This window comes from Macrosteles quadrilineatus, unplaced genomic scaffold, assembly GCF_028750875.1.
Source record: "Macrosteles quadrilineatus isolate MER2022 unplaced genomic scaffold, UCM_ALF_1.0 Scaffold_2__2_contigs__length_208266976, whole genome shotgun sequence".
Taxonomy (NCBI): Eukaryota; Metazoa; Arthropoda; class Insecta; order Hemiptera; family Cicadellidae; genus Macrosteles; species Macrosteles quadrilineatus.
Window position 1 is genome coordinate 162464915 of NW_026542595.1, and position 16913 is coordinate 162481827.

General features: G+C 35.2%; 1 protein-coding gene across 1 annotated transcript; it reads left to right on the plus strand.

Annotated features, from left to right (window-relative positions):
- Positions 1–2588: 2588 nt before the first annotated feature.
- On the plus strand, positions 2589–15828 carry LOC128986987 (cytochrome P450 4g15-like). The gene is made up of 13 exons (XM_054407628.1): positions 2589–2647; positions 3370–3561; positions 4444–4565; positions 5041–5131; positions 5723–5908; positions 7071–7149; positions 7455–7587; positions 9046–9100; positions 10336–10442; positions 12463–12531; positions 13074–13245; positions 13904–14083; positions 15149–15828. The coding sequence occupies exons 1-13, from the start codon at positions 2626–2628 to the stop codon at positions 15313–15315; spliced, it is 1575 nt and encodes a 524-aa protein (XP_054263603.1). The 5' UTR covers positions 2589–2625; the 3' UTR covers positions 15316–15828.
- The last annotated feature ends 1085 nt before the right edge of the window (positions 15829–16913 follow it).

Genomic DNA, 16913 nt, shown 5'->3' on the forward strand with positions numbered 1-16913 from the left:
CTCAGAGGTAAGGCATCGGGCTCATAAGTCAAACAAAGGTCATGGGTTCAAGCCCCATCTGGGGCAAAAAAGTTTTGTTCTAGTTTTTTTACAAATTTTGTTTTTATGACCTATTTCATCACTTTACTCAACTGATAATAATGATTTTCATATTAAATCTTTATTATTTTGTGTTTTTGTGTTTAGGCTGAAATATTGAAACAATATAGAAACCATGTTAAATACTTAAAGAAACAATATTTAAACAATATTTATTTTGCCTTGTTTCAATATATTTCAATATTGACTCAAATATTTACCGATAAATGTCTTTTGTTTCAAATCGATATTTGTAAAATGTTATTGCAATATTAAATCAATAGTTTTTAATATTGGGTAAATATCGATTCAATATATTTTACAATATTGTTTGTACATTTTCTTGCTACTTGGGATAAGCTTACAAAAAAACATTAGCATGCTAAATTATTTATTTTTTAAACTCTTCAAAATGGTCTAGAGAGAAATTGGGAAATTTTTTATTCTGAGGGTCAAAAATTAGAAAAAACAAATTTTAAACCCCGTAAAACCCCGTTCCCATGGTCCGTACATGCTGGTTTGCGATCTTATTCAAGTTTATTCCGCCCTACACCTCAAGCCAAATGTAATCAAAATCGGACAAAAATTACTTAGGTTATCCTGTTCACGTACACTTATATTATATAGGCTATATATCAGTCTATACATATACAGGGTGAGGCAAAATAACTTCCCAATTTTTGTTGCGTCGTGGTGAGTAGGGGGAGACACTTAGAGTGGTGAGGATGGCGGCCGTCGACGCAGGGGAGAGGGAAGTTTATGTGGCATTCATTCGGCACGTAGACCCCAGTCGCCATCATGGCGAGGACGAGTGAACACAAAGCCTTTGCGGTTGAAGCGTTCATTCGCAACAATGAGTCGGTTATCGCGGCACAGCGTGCTTTTCGAACGCGATATCAAATTCCTCCTCTTGGATCTGTACCGGAAAGAAAGACTATTCTGTTGTGGGTAAAAAACTTCAGGGAGACTGGTTCAGTTGTGAAAAAAACGGGGTGGAAGACATCGTAGTGCGCGTACACCTGAAAACATCAATGCTGTCAGGTAGTCAGTGTTGCAGTCCCCTCAAAGATCAGCTCATAAACACGCAGCCGCCTTTCGGATGTCTGACTGTAGTGTTTGTCGAATCCTTCAAATGGACCTCCATTTTCATCCTTATAGGATGGTTTTTGTGCAAGAACTGTCTCAACGTGATTGGCAGAGTCGCACGGAAGCTTGTCGAAACATCTTGGAACGACTTCCACCAGACGCCATTGTTTTTTTCAGTGACGCGGCACATTTTCATTTGTCTGGCAACGTTAATAAGCAAAATTATCGTTATTGGAGTCAAAACAATCCCAATGAAATCCACGAGAGACCACTTCACAGCGAGCGTGTAACTGTGTGGTGCGCTATTTCAAGACTTGAAATCATCGGTGCATATTTCTTCGAAGAAGAAGGCGTTGCAGTTACTGTGTATTACAGGTATACTAACATGATTCAGAATCTTTTGAACCAGCATTACAAGAGAGGGATTTGGAACATGTATGGTTTCAGCAGGATGGTGCCACATCTCATACTGCTCGGTTAACAATGACCGTTTTGCGGCAGATATTTCCTGGCAAATTAATTTCTCGGGGAGGGGACATCGCGTGGCCAGCACAATCCCCAGATCTCACTCCATGTGATTTTTTTTTGGGTTACTTGAATGCCGAGTAGTTCAAACGTCGCCCCAGGAATCTGCTGGACCAGAAAGAGGCAATACGCCAGGAAATTCTGCGAATACCTCAAGCCATGCTCGAGACAGTCCACGACAGCTTCAGAGTTTGTCTGCAGCAGTGTATCAACAGCCATGGTCACCATTTAACAGACATTCTTTTTAAAACTAAGTAAAAGTAAACTTCCCTTGTTAGAGAATAAGTAAAACAAATAAAAACTGTTTTATTTTGAAAACCTGTTTTTTTATTTACGTTTAAAAATAGGGAGATTATTTTGCCGTACCCTGTATAACATTTTGAACGGATGGTGTTTTTGGCCTCTGGGGGCATCAAAATGGAAAAGTAAATCAGTCCCAGGCCTAGGTCTTACCATGAGACCTACGATAATAGCTACTTCCCTAAAATTCACTATAATTGTACTAACACGTTATGACATATTTACAAATTTGATTTGATTTACAAATTCGATGTTTATAAAATATATAGTACTTGTGTGTGTATAATGTAAAAGATGAGCACCTATGAGAAATGTATATAATAATAGGGTACAACTTATTTGGTTTAGAAATCTAAACTGAATCATATTATTTTTCCAATATAAGTTCTCAAAGATGTTCACAATTTCAGTGTTTAGTTCTTCAAATTATTTTAAACAAATAAATATAACAGGAAAGAAGAAAAATGAATGTATTGTTGCTGAGGAAAAGTAGGTGCTCATTCACATAGTCTTGTCAAAGTAAAATAAACATTGCTTTATGGCAGTATATATCATATTTGTGACAAGCACTACCAGTAAGTTATCAGTGATACGGGAGTCACACATGAAAGAATATAGTGGAAACACGAATAACCAATGGCAATGGATATTGAAACAGGTTGGTACTGTTAATTTAATTCCACATCATTAAAACATTTTGTTCATGTAATTAAATATTGTTGCAATTTAAGAAAGTACTGGTACTAAAAGTGCACTATCATTACTGGGAAAATCCATAGCTTTTATTGGTGAAACAAGACCCAATTGTCATTGATTGTTAGTAATTATTATTTTGATTAAATTCTAAAATCCAACACTCTTGCCAAATTATTTGTATGATTAATTTCACATAATCATCAGTGTGTGTGTGTGTGTGTAGAAATATCTATGTGTGTAGTATTTTGACATTGTGTTTGGATACTGAAGTAGACATCCAATATCTATCTACCAGCTGCAGCAAATTTTGATTCAAATCAAATAAATCTTTTTTGTCATACTGCAGCAAAAACAGATGGTTTTAATGCATGCGTTGCATTAAAAGCGATGTTACTCTCTAGGCAGTTAAAAGGGTTTCTAGCCCCTAGGGAGTAAAAATCAGTGTTGTCAACTCAGTTGTAAATCTCAATTGTAAACAATTGCATGAATCGAAAGTATGTAACTTCTCAATGGCTTGGGAAGTAGGCTTACAAATGTTGGCAGCGCAGCTGCACGTGTGCAGGACTATCTTGAGTTCTGGGGACAACTCGCTTGTGGGGTGTAGTGCAACTGGCGTAGGCTATATTTTGTTTCCTTTATATTCATTGTTAAGTGTTTTCTGGATTTTACTGAGAGATGTTTCAGACCACTCATGGATGCCCCATCTCCTCAACTCCTTCGTTTTACTACTCGTAGCCACCTCAGTATTAGGCTGGGTCTGGATCCAGAGGAGCTGCGGAAGACTGATATCCCTTGCCAAGACTCTACCCATGGTGGACCCACCTGTCCCACTACTGGGTCACTTGCTTTCTGCGATAGTGAACCCAAAAACCAAAGGTTTGCGTTTTTTATTTTTTAAAGTGATTAATATTATTTAAATTGATGAGTTGGATTACCATACTTCCTTTAAACTGCAAAATTCTTTTTATTTTTTTTATGAGGTTTATTTACAGTTAAATGTAAAAGTATTTGTTATCTGGTAAAGAAAGTGTCTTTAGTTTAAAAAACATCTCTTCATCTAGAATAAGAATAATAAACGGTATCAGCAATCTGACTTTCTCCCATGAACTTTTCAACAACCCTTAAGCACGGTGGGAATAACTATTATATTTTATTAGGAAAATCGAAAATGTTGCAATAACTTTTGAACCCCGTACCTTTAGAGCATTGGGGATTGTAGCATTTTGATTATAGTTAAAAGGGTCATAACATACTATATTTTAATTAAGTTTTTCAGGCAGTTTTTTTCATTCGATTTTCCTGCTATTTGATGGGTTTTTATGAGAAAATCACCATTTTAAATCAAAATTCCCAAAAAAAGAAAAAAACCCCTTTTAGATTAGTAGGCTACCGACATACAAAATTTCTTGGAAATCGGACCACTGGTGTGGTCCCTAACTCTATACACATCCTTAAACAGACACACACACTCAAGAGATCACTTCAAAAAACACTTTTTTGGGCTCAGAGGACCCAAAACCAATATCCACCCAAATCTCCACTCAAAAATGTTTATGAAAACAATACTTTCTCCATATACAATGTACAGGAAAAGGAAATAAAAATATTTATTTTCCATCAGCATTCATACATCAGCCCAATAATCTACACTATTTCTTTCTAACAATATCCAACAGGGGCAACAGGTCACAATAACTTTTAACTTTACTAAGAGGATTTGATCTCCATCATCCTTATACAAACATGTGATCATTTCAGGTTTAAGTAAGAAGTTTTTGCTGGAAATGTTAACAAGAGCTGCAGAGAAGGGGATGGACGTGTACACTGTGTGGCTGGGACCGTACCCAATGGTGTTTGTTCAGAAGCCAGAAGATGTGCAGGTTAGAAACTGGAAGACTGTTTACATCACAAATGTTCAAAACAAGTATTATGATGATTGGGTATCTGGAATACTGGAATATAAATCCAATCCCATCCTAGTTGGTTCATCAGATCACCCTTATTTCATTGTTGTTGAACTGATGAACTAACTACTTATGCAATTTAGTTAGTGAGAATAACAACTCAATGACCCAAGACATGATGTTTAATTTATCTCAATTTTTTTGAGTTAATTTGTAAGTTTGAAAGAAATAAAATATTTTTGTATTTTGAAAAATTAATATTTCACTTTTAATCATGGGAATTTAGCAATAAGATGACATGCAGAGTTTTAATTGTGATTGATTTTTCTTATACAAATTTAAATTATTGTTAGGTTAATTGGAATGAATAAGAAACTCTGTGATTTATTCCAGAGCATTAAATGTTACATTTTGAATTACCCTTTTTAACTGAAATGTATTTATTTTTCAGCTGATTTACACCAGACCTGCAACGATGCACAAAGGATTCATCTATAAAATGGTGGAGTTTGCAGTTGGGTCGGGGTTGCTCACAGGCCCAGGTAATTTAATTTTTTTATAACTCTTTTGTCCTGCCAATTTCTACTCCTTAGAGCTGTAATTATTTTACCCTTTGGATCCTGATACATCAGCCATCATGAGTAATGTAAAAACCTTCCACTTATAACCATTTGAGGACAACTATAAAAAACTGTTAAAACTATGCCTCGTGTATACTGCAATCTGGGAGGAAAGCTTAAAACTGTTAGGGCTAGCTTACCATTATTGTTTTACTCCACTGAGACTTGTCAAAACGTCAATCAGCTGCAACATATTTACATCAAGCAAAAAAAGTAGTGGGGGAACATCCCCTCAAACCGCCTGAATTTTGTGAACGGTTTATAGTGTGGTAGTTAACAGGCGCTCGCTAATGGTGGCAAGGCCCAGCGAAGCCACGGTGCGTCACCGAATCAGCGAATGCAATTGGTATTCAAATATTTCAGTCTGACGAATCACAAAAGAGCAGCGATGATTGTGCTGCGTTACCTCGAGAGTGGACGTAAAAAGCACAATTCTCAACACTCAGACAAAGCCAAGCCTTGTCTCAGATGAGAGAGTTATGAATATTGTGATAAAAAAATAAACTGTTCTAGTTCCAAAGTGGAAGCTGATCCGTCGCCACTTCCTGCCGGTGTTCCACGGCAGCAACCTGGAGCATGTCGTCCCCTCATCTAACGACCGAGGCAGACAGGTTGTGAAGATTTTGAGAGAGCATTGCTCTAACTCTCCTACGGACATACTTCCTCTCATGAGGATCCCTACTTTTGTAAATGTCTGCCGTAAGTTTACCCATAGTAATGGTAAGAGATCTTTGAGATGTTTTAGCTCACTTAAGTTATCTTTGGTATCTTGAAAATGCCTTTTTAGTGTAAAGGAGATAAGGGAGTAAATATCATGTCACCAATATTGTTTGAGAGTTTGAGAATGTTGACATATAGAATATAGAATGGGAAAATTCTTAAATAATTAAGTTAACTTTGGGTACCATACCATTATTTTAGATGTATTAAATGCCTCATTAGTGGAAAGGAAATTAGGTTGGCGTTCTAATCTCGTCATTAATTGATATTATAAACTAAAAGTTATGAAAATTACCTTTTCTACAAAAAGTTTCCACTTACCACTTCTTTACTTTTAATATGCACAGTTCAGCAAGGGATGGGACTTCAAAGTAGATCTGAAATTTTCTTCAGACATTGGAAACCAATCTGAAGTTTTACATATTTTACAGGTACTTTTGCCTATTTAAATAAATAGTTTTTCATTTCATTTTTCATTTCGTTTCATATTGCTTTGACCTTCTTCAGTCATCTTCTCTCCCCATAGCCAAGGCATGAATCCTTAGGTATTTTCTTTTCCATGTTTTTGTTACATCTTTCTGAACTAGCACATGTAGGTCTACTTTTGTGTTCAGATGTTAAACATGTTTCTGCGATTGTTTTGTTGGAAGCCATTTATTACCTTGGCATTCATCCACTAAACATAATTTTTTAAATAACTTCTTGATCAGCATTGTACGTGTTATTAAATTTACGGAAAGTAAATAAAAGAAACGTCTTATAACACTTAAAACATATATTTACGCTTATACTGTTACTCACAAGACGGTAAATATACAAAAACGATGGTAAGTGGTGATCGATTTCGATTGGACACTCCAATCATCATCAGACCCAATAGGCGAATGACGTCATTCGCCCAATCGTCATTCGCCTATTGGGTCTGATGATGATTGGAGTGTCCAATCGAAATCGATCACCACTTACCATCGTTTTTGTATATTTACCGTCTTGTGAGTAACAGTATAAGCGTAAATATATGTTTTAAGTGTTATAAGACGTTTCTTTTATTTACTTTCCGTATATTTTTTTAACAAAATTATTCATGTTTTTGACTCTACTACTAATCCTTTTTTTTACTTTATAATTTTTTCTGTCACAGATTTATTGTTTGGAAAGGATGCTCCAAGACTCATCCCTGGAGAGGAGGTGCAGAAACGTGCAGTTAATTCTATCATGCGGTAATTTTGTTGATATTAAATAGCTATATAATTTATAACAACTTATTATAAGCACTGAGGGGTTTTTCTGCAGTAAGAAGTTAATAAGAAAATTACTTTTGGCAAATATTCACTGCGCTTGGTTTTCAGTATTTTTTTATTCAACTTGAGTACCTACAAAGTTAAGAATCAAATTCATTTACATGTCTACATACATCACCTAACAAGTTAAGCATAACATTTTTTAAATTGTTTTGTCTATCTTGAACTAACCGCTTTGTTTCATTTTACCAATCAAGTATTTTTAAGTTAACTGTATTTTCTAGTACTCTTGAACTTTGGAGTATCAGGTTTTTGCAACCGTGGTTATTCCCTGATTGGCTATTCAAGATATTTTACAAGAAAGATGTTACTGAAATGGAAGAAGTTACTGAATTGTTAACAAGAGAAACGGTGGAGGTAAGCTCAACTTTTGTATTTTACTGACACATTCATACTCACCAATAGTGGACACCTTAGCCCTCTTTCACACCGGTGCGGTGTGGTCCCGGCATTATTAGACAGGATGTATTCAAAACTAACTGTAAAACTTTTAGTGGGAAAGCAATTTTTGTAGTACTTAATCTTGAGGGAAAGTAATTATATTGCAATGGATTCGGTCAAACCCAAACATACTTCTTAGGACATGTCAAGCCATTATTTAGCAACAGCTGCTTTATATCATTGTTGTCTATCTCTTGCATTCTCATTTACAGTTTTGTTTTGTGTTTTATTGTAGAATGATGGAGGACAAGGGGCTTACAGTAAATTTAATTCTTGTGTAACTACTTAAAAAGTCCAGCACTAGTATTTTATCAACTAACACATCTATATAAATAAAATTAGAGTTTTGTCTGTACATTGCTTAGAATAATGAACTTTTTGGTTATTTTTACATTTCATAGGTCAGAGAAACCGAATCAAACCTTATCTCAATTTCTGTCTGTCTGTCTGTCTGTCTGTCTGTCTGTCTATCTGTCATTCTCTTGGTAACGCTAAAATACGCACTTTATTACAACTACTCCTCAATAACTATAGCACTGTCCCGCCTGAAACTTATTTTCCAAATACTATACATATATGAGATGGTTTTAGACGTATTTCATCGAATATGAGACAGTTAGATATTTAACAGTAAACCCTTGAAAATCAAGTTTTTGTCGATTTTTGACGTGGAATTTCTGGAAGCCCATGTTAACCTTATGAGAAATGAAATTATTGAATCTTAACAGCTGTTTCAATTAAACAAGTTGGTTCTGTTCTGTGATGTTCAATAGCATTAAAGTTACAAGGATTACCAACAGGGTGCAGCACTAGCACTATTATTTCTTTTACATTTATGACAACAGCTAATTTGCAACCTGGAGGCGAGTGAGCGTAGCAAACGAGCTAACCTGAAGGCAAGTGAGCGTAGCGAACGAGCTAACCTGAAGGAAAGTGAGCGCAGCGAACGAGCTCCAACATACAGGTGAGTGAGCGTAGCGAACGAACTTCAACCAGGACGTGATTGAGCCATGCAAACGAGATCAGATAGTAAAAATAAAAGTAAGCCTACCGTTATAGGATCGACCGGCAGACACAGAGGTAATTTAACCTTTTATTGATTGTCATACCGATCCGGAACAACAAAAAACAACATAAAATGAAGCTATGTATAATAGTTTGGCCAGCATATCTTAAAATATGCAAACCAACTGCTGTTCTTTATATAAGAAGGTTTCAACTGAATATTATAAGATCCCCGTGCGTAGAACGGGTACACAGCTAGTTTTGAATATAAACCTTAGTTAGATGTTATTACACCTGTTCCGAACACTTCTAAACTATGGCTCTCACTACTACCTGTAAGATTACCTTTATAATAAGATTTGGTTTCAGCTGCTCAAGGACAGAATTAAAACCGTGGAAAATAAGGACATTGCAGACAGCGTAGGTAGGTGATCAGATTATAAATATTGTTAGGCCTAGAATATTTGCTATGCATTTTTCAAAGGAATTTTAAAATGTTTATTTGAGTTTTAGAGTAGTGTATATAAATTGAGTGTTTGATTTATTAAATTTGAGGCATCAGAACTAACACTTATCATGGGTTACTAACAGGCCCACAGAGATAAATCTCGGGCCCCTGGGCAATCGTTGCCACGGGCCCATTCCACGCCCCCCCCCCCCCCCCACCAACGCAACGGTGCAGGCATGGCTGTTGATGATCTTAATAGCACTTATCACACCATCTCAGAATTTAAATAAATTTTTAAGGCCATAAAGGACTTTTGTTTTTCTTTTCTTTTTCAAAGATTAATTTTTTTTAAGATATCTTGCTTTTGTAAAAAGCTAGTTAGAGATATCTATATTTTCATATTTAAATACAAAATGTTGAATCAGTGTTTCCAATTCGCTTTGACAGTTTCTCCCTCGCCAAAGCCCAAAATTTCCCTTTTTCCCTCAGGCTGAAATTGCCCGTGGCTACAAAATCCTTTTTGTCTCGTAGCGTTACCCATCGTGCGTCGCTCTTGGTAATCATATCACATCAGTGCCAGTGCCCTACAGCTTAGGCAAAGAACCTTAAAACTTGTGTAACAATTATCATCAATAAATCTTAAGAAGACGTTAATATTTTATTTAAAAATAAAATACAACATGTTATAACTACATACTACATTTTAGACCAGGCCCGTCCCAGGCCCCTTGTAGGCCCACTCCTGGGCAATGCCCCCGCTGCCCTCCCCCTCTCAGCAGGCCTGGTTACTAACACAGTATAAATGGATTGGGTTTTTCTCCAACGTCCATCATCCATTAGTCCTCTCATTCCTTCCTTTCCAACAAAAATTGTGGTATAGCAGAAAAAAATGCAATCAGCAAAATCCATATTTGTTATTGGGAGATAATTTAGAAAATAGTTTGATATTTCAAGGAGATTCTCTCGTTAGAGAAAGATCACCATATGCCGTTCCACTGAGTTCCCGTTCAACTTCAGCCCTGTCAACACTTGGCAAAAATTTATAGTTTAGAGTTTATAAAATCAACTATCAGGAGAACAATAGAATCTTTTTATCTTTTAAGCTTATCTTTAAGATGTACAGGTAAGTTACCAAAATTATGCTCTGGTTGAAATTGAAGCTGTTAGAAGTAATTGAGATTTTTCCATGCATTGTTGTTATTACATTTCAGATGGTGAGAGACGAACTATTATTGATGCATTTATATCGCTAAAACAAGCAGACCCTAGTTTCAATGAACAAGATTTCCAACATGAAGTAGTAACGATATGTGCAGCGGTGAGAAACTAATACATTACCAGAGGTACAAAATGATTCAGAAAGACTGTATGTTATTTTAATAGCTAGTTAAAGTCTTAATTCTAAAAGTTATTTTGTGGACACCATACCACTACTCCCATGAGTAAGCTAGAATTGATCATCAATAGTTTATTAAACAAATATTCATAACACTGAGGGGTGGATTAATGATTTTGTAATAAATAATTGTCCTGGCTAGGGAAATGGCTGATTAGTAATAACGCTACAAATCATAAACTTCATTCAAGCCTCCCTGAGCAAGCTCTAGCGGCACAACTATATACTAAACAGTAGCTGTGATAACAATAACGTAATAAATTTATTATTATCTGGTAATCATGTGTCTGGTCATTTTGACCTACTTATTTCAAAATCTAAAACATGGGAAATAGATACAGACAGCAATTATTATAGTGTCAATTTTGACATGGAAAAATAATAAAACATTTGTTATTTAAATTAATAAATAACTGGTACTCCAGCCCCATCTTCAAACTCTCTAAAGGTCCTCCACTTCTTCCTTGTCCTCCTTAGACACATGCTGCTGGCCCTTAACGTCGCACAGATGGTTTTTACCCTTATCCAGTTCATCTCTAAACTGAAAGGTTTATTCCATTTTTCTGTTAGGCGTTCTGCCATTGCTCTGAGCAAGGTCTGAAACTCTTTGCCAGCATTCCGTCCACAGACGTGACTAGTGGGGTAAAAGATGCATTTCTGGTTTCTGTTATTGTTAAATATTTCCTCTTCTTCTCTCTTTCTGCATTCTCCAACACTTTTTTGTATGGGAGGTTCAAGTACGACGGAGCATCAGTGTCAACGACACGTACATCGAATAATGCTACCGCCTGAACCTCCCATACACCCCTACAAGCCAAGTCTGCTTTTAGTGCTGCAGTATCAAATGACCCTTGCTCAGAGATCATTGGTTCTCTAACACAGTTTCCCCATGCTAGCTCCATCAAGCTTCCAAGGGTATCCCTTACCTCATTATGTCTTCTTATTATCAAACCACCTGTGCGACAGTTAAGGGCATGTTCCAGATTGAAGTTTTTGCCACAACCATCACATGAAGAGGGGAGGTGTATAGGAGTTTTCCCATGAATGCAAGAGCATCTCTGAACTCCAGTGGAGAAAGATCTATGTTAAGTTTTTTCAGAAGAATACATGACAGCCATCCACTGTGTTTCGCTTTAGTATTTGCTCCTCGCAAGATAATTTTTTGTTGTTGTTACATTTATTTTGGTAATGCAACCAACTGAAACAACAACAGCCAAGCTGACATGGATGATCAATAATTAGGTACTCTTCTCGTAAAGAATAATAACCTGCCGACTAAGCAAATTTCTATTTGTCTGAATTGTTTTTCAATTAAATCTATTTAAATAACATTAAGTTTAACAAGTACCTAGGTTTGCTGCAACAAGGGAACTAATAAAGTGCGTTTTTTGGTAAAATATTAATAGCTTAGTATAAAATAAATAAATTTGCCAAGTTTCATCAAAATATATCCTTAAACAAGCAAACTACAGTACAACATTTTATATTATTCTCCAAAAGCATAACATGGGAATTATAAATTTTTACTGTTAAAAAATCACTTTTATATACTATATAATTTTTTTTAAGCTCTTTAAAAAGGTCTAGAGAGAAATTGGGAAATTTTGTGTTTTGAGGGCCAATAATGAGGAAAACCCAACTTTTACCCCATAAAACCCCCTGTAAAATCCTGTTCCCATGGTCCGATCATGCTGGTATGCGAACTCATTCAAGTTTATCCCGCCTTACACCATTAAGGCCAGGATTTACACCAGTTTTAAGAGGTTAAATCTGCTATTTCATTTTGAAACACCCTGTATTAAGTAAGGACTCTAAAAACGGTAGCCTACTATTATTTTACCACCACTATAGTGTTTATTTTAGTTTTGTGTTGAATCATTCATTAGTATATAATATATATTTGATTTTGTTTTAACTTGTTTTCTTGGGTGTATGATTGAAGGGCACCAACTCAGCAGCTGTGAGTTTATCTTCCAATCTGCTCGCTTTGGCTTGGCATCCTGACGTTCAGGTGAGAATGAAAAGTTGAAGTAGAGTAACAAATATACAAATTGTCATGACTTTTTAAAGGAAATAGCTACATACTTTCAATGATAACTAAAGTTAAAGAAAATTAAGATTTCCCAAGTGAAACAATCGTCTGATTTAACATGCTCTCAAACAGTTTTCCATTTTCCCATTACGACCTCTAGTATGTTTTACAATATATTTTTCTAAGTCGAATCAGCTGTTTTTAATTGTCAACAACATATGGGCAGAAATCATGTGATTGCTATTTAAACAGTTGCTGCACATATTTTAGATTTGTTTTTGTATTTTATGCCCGTTGTATTTTATGCAATTTTTTAGAGAATGGTGTAGATAGGCCTACTACCCTGACCTTGTTACTGTTTAATTTCAAATAATTATTTGTCAGTATACTTTAGTTTGCACAATCTTCGGATCCACTGGTGTGTGAATCCTCGGATCCTTAAGTGGTCATATTAGGCCTAGTACATAGTTAATTTAAAAAACACATCTTTCTATTTTAGACTAATAAACTGATATTCTCAGGAGAAACTTTACGAGGAAATTGTAAATGTGATGGGGGATGACCTAAACCGAGACGTGACATCAGAAGACTTGAAGAGGATGACTTATCTAGATCAAGTATTGAGGGAAACCTGGAGAAGATATACAGTGTTTCCATACAATCAACGATGGACCACTGAGGATTTACCCTTGAGTAGGTTAACAATACAGAATTTTTAGTTAAAACTACGTGTATCAAATATTTCATCCTACTTGCAAGAAATTATTTAAGCATCAATTAAAAACACTGAAAAGCTATTTTAATGTCTGAAACTAGCTGAAGTAAAGCCAAACATTAACATTAGGAAATAAATGTTTATGTTCTTTGTTTTACTGTCTGAACAATATGAATGTCAGCTGCGGTAGTTTCAAATCCCACCTGGAGCCTGTTTCATAATAAACTACAAACTAATAATATTACTTTGTTATTATTATTGTTATATTTAGTATTATTATTGTTATTATTCAACTGATTGCCCAGTGCAAATCTAGTAGAAATTACTATAGGTCGGCCGCTTAGAAAACGACCTCCTCCAGCATTGGTTTAGCATTAGCGCGCAGGTCGTTTTCTAAGCGGCCGAACTATAGTTAACAAATTACAACTTTTAACTTGTAGTTTGTTATGAAACAGGCCCCTGAAGATATGTTCCATTTTGGCAGCATGAAACAGCAGTAGTATATTTGTACTACAAATGGTCATTTTGAGTGTAAAACAGGTAACAACATAATCAAAACCTTTATTTCTCTGTCAATCCAGGGGTTAATCCCTTTAGAAAATATTATAAGCCTACTCTAAATAATTGTGTTTTCAGGTTTTGGCGTATTGCCTGCTGGATCATACATACACGTTGGCATGCTGGGAGTACACATGAATCCAAAAATTTACCCGGATCCTGACAAATTTGATCCAGAGCGCTTCTCAGCAGAAAACTCAGCAAACAGACACAAGTTTTCTCTCTTGCCTTTCAGTGGTGGTCCTCGAAATTGCATTGGTAAGTGATTCAGATTTATAATTTTGTAGATTATAAGTACCCATTAAGATAACCTGTAATTTTCATAGTAGTTTTTAACGTTATTTGAAAGGAAACACTCCAATTCGTGTAATTCAAAATAAAACCTCTGTTAGTAAAGAATATCTTCATATTTCAAAGTTTTACTATGCATTTTACACTCGGTATTTCAAAATTCAAGTAGAGGGCAGGCCGATTTGGAACGCGCAGTAATTTGAAGTTTCATCAGCAGAACTATCGATAACTTGACGGTACAGAGGTGAATTTACAGGAAACAAAACAATACATTGTTTTAGCATGGAAGCTTTAGTGTTTGGTTATTTTCTGTTGAGCAGTAATTTTATGTTTGCAATGATTGCTTGCACAAGCAACTCTTTAGTTCACTGTATGTCATTGTGTTGAAATTTCAGTTTGTTCTGTGCAACAGGTGTCAGAAGCTGTATTTTATGTATTGTCATGGCAACTTAACATAAATAAAAGCCCCTTTCCAATGTGGAAAAAAGAAGTGATCACTTCAACAGAAGTGGTAGTCAGAAGTAGTGAAAATATTTCAAATCTCTTCAAACAGAAAAAGAAGAGTTTGATACACTCTTTGTCTTAAATGATGTCATTGATGACGCAAGACTCAAGAGCAAGAAATCAACGAAAATACTGTAACAGTATTTTTCAACCAAAATGAGGGTTTCCAATGTAACTATCTTTATCTTGTGTCTTAAAAAAATTATCTCTTCGTAATCCGAATGGTTTATTTTTCTCTGAATAAATCAAATCTCTTGATAGTTCAAAACTGTAAATAATTAAAACTGATTAGCTTGGCCAATCAATTCAATTCTATTTTGAATTGTCATGATTCTACTGTACTACTAATATATGCTAAATTGAGGGTAATAAACTAAGCTTAAGACAACTATTAATATACAATCATTTCAGTTAATTTTTTTTTAACTTATTAGTATAGTAGGCTACCTATGTAGAGTGATACTTATATATTTGTATACTTATAGTATTACAGCTACTTTAAATATTGAATCGGTAACATTGTTACAGCAATGGCATATGCTACACAGTTCTTAAAGATCGTGATCGTATCTGTCGTCAAAGAATACAAGCTATACACAAACGCAGACACCAAAAAAGCATCATTCAGGTTTGTGATTGAAGCACAGAGGGAAAATGGCTATCCTATATGGGTTGTAAAGCGATCATCAAGTTGATTTGTGAATTTCAGTTTATAAAATATTTAAATTGCTCACCCTAGAAAGTATTGTTTCAAAATATTTGTTCCTATTAACATAAAACCCCATGGAGTTCGTTGGAGGTTCAACTACAGAACTAGAATTTAAACTGGATATTCATATAATAATCAAGTAAAAATTTGAAACTTTCCATTCACTGACATAACAAATAATTCTAAAATGTGCCATTGTACTTTTTTTTAGTTAGAAAAATGTTGTTCTCGTTTAACATGATTCATGTTTAACATGTAAAAGTTATTAGTTTTGTAGATGTGAGGACTGGCATTTTGTTGAGATAAGCAAACTAATAAGCAGCAAAACATTATTTTTGTGTGTCTCTTGAGAGTTACAAATTTCAACTTAACTTAAGATAGTTTTTTTTCCTATAAATGAGTTTATTGAACATGGATTCTGTAAAGTTTGTGATGTTGTTTGTTTTAAACCCCTGTAATAACAATTTTTCATTACAATAAATTAAATTTGCTGATTTTATATCAGTCTTGTCCACTTATGTCTTAACACACTTTCATCTTTTTCCTCTAAAGCCGGCTCCAGACATGCGCAGTTCGCAAAACACGAAATATTTGACATTCGGCGATCTAGTTGTCTTGCAATTCGCCGATTAACGAGTAGACGTCTACACACATGTGTTGTTTTCCGAGCAAATGTTCGTTTCGCAAACATATTTGCATATTTGCTATATATAATTGCAAAAATATTTGTTCATTTGATGTGTGAAACACATCAGACAAACACCTATCCACAATACTCTCGATTCCGCGAGTCGCTGCTCGGTGTTTGGTGAATGGTGCATGTATGGAGCCGGCTTTACAAAGTCTCCTGTTTAACATTCAAACTGGTGTTTAAACCTGGAGAAACTATACCTTTTAGACAATATTACAGTTACAAGCACCTAAACCTCATTATCTGCTCAGATAAGCAGATGTGGCGGTGGGTGTATTTTGGTGCTTTATAAACTAAGCCTTGCAATCCACACTTTATTACTAGAATTGATTATTATATTTTATTTTGTAATGATCTAGCAACTGTGATTTTTAATGATTACAAAAAAATTCTATATGAAAACTTTTATACAGAAAGAATTTTAATGTTCTTTAAAAACACTACTAACCATTATCAAACTAAAGTGATTTTCTATAGTTATCTGTGTAATTAGTGGGCGAAGTGGCACTTTGCTGCACACAAGAGAAATGTTAAATGTTTTGTTATTTATGTGGAAAGTTTCTCGAGTGCAGCAAAGGCACTTTGCACTCGTGTTTCACATTTGTTTTTCCTACTGTTACTATAAATCATATAAATAATTACTCTTTCAAACACTGTACAACACCTTTTTAGGTTAGGCTAAATCCAAACATTGAACGAAATGGGAAAAGCTGGACCAGCTGATCGTAGTTGTGTAGTATCTTTAAGTGTTGCCAACTTATTTCCAAGCGTACATGGATTACGTGCAGGCACAGTGTTTTGTGTTGTTTGGTTGGAATACTGGCGTGTGCAAAAATAAAAACTGTGCGCCAAAGTAAGGCTTTCTATACTATAACTTGTGCAAGGTAGCCCAC

What these genes read in the sequence shown, in the direction of transcription:
- LOC128986987 (XM_054407628.1), top strand. Translation starts at nt 2,626, where the DNA reads ATGGCAATGGATATTGAAACAG. An exon ending in GCAGTTAATTCTATCATGCG is followed by an intron (nt 7,150 to 7,454) that starts GTAATTTTGTTG and finishes TGTATTTTCTAG; the next exon opens with TACTCTTGAACTTTGGAGTA. An exon ending in CTTGGCATCCTGACGTTCAG is followed by an intron (nt 12,532 to 13,073) that starts GTGAGAATGAAA and finishes TGATATTCTCAG; the next exon opens with GAGAAACTTTACGAGGAAAT.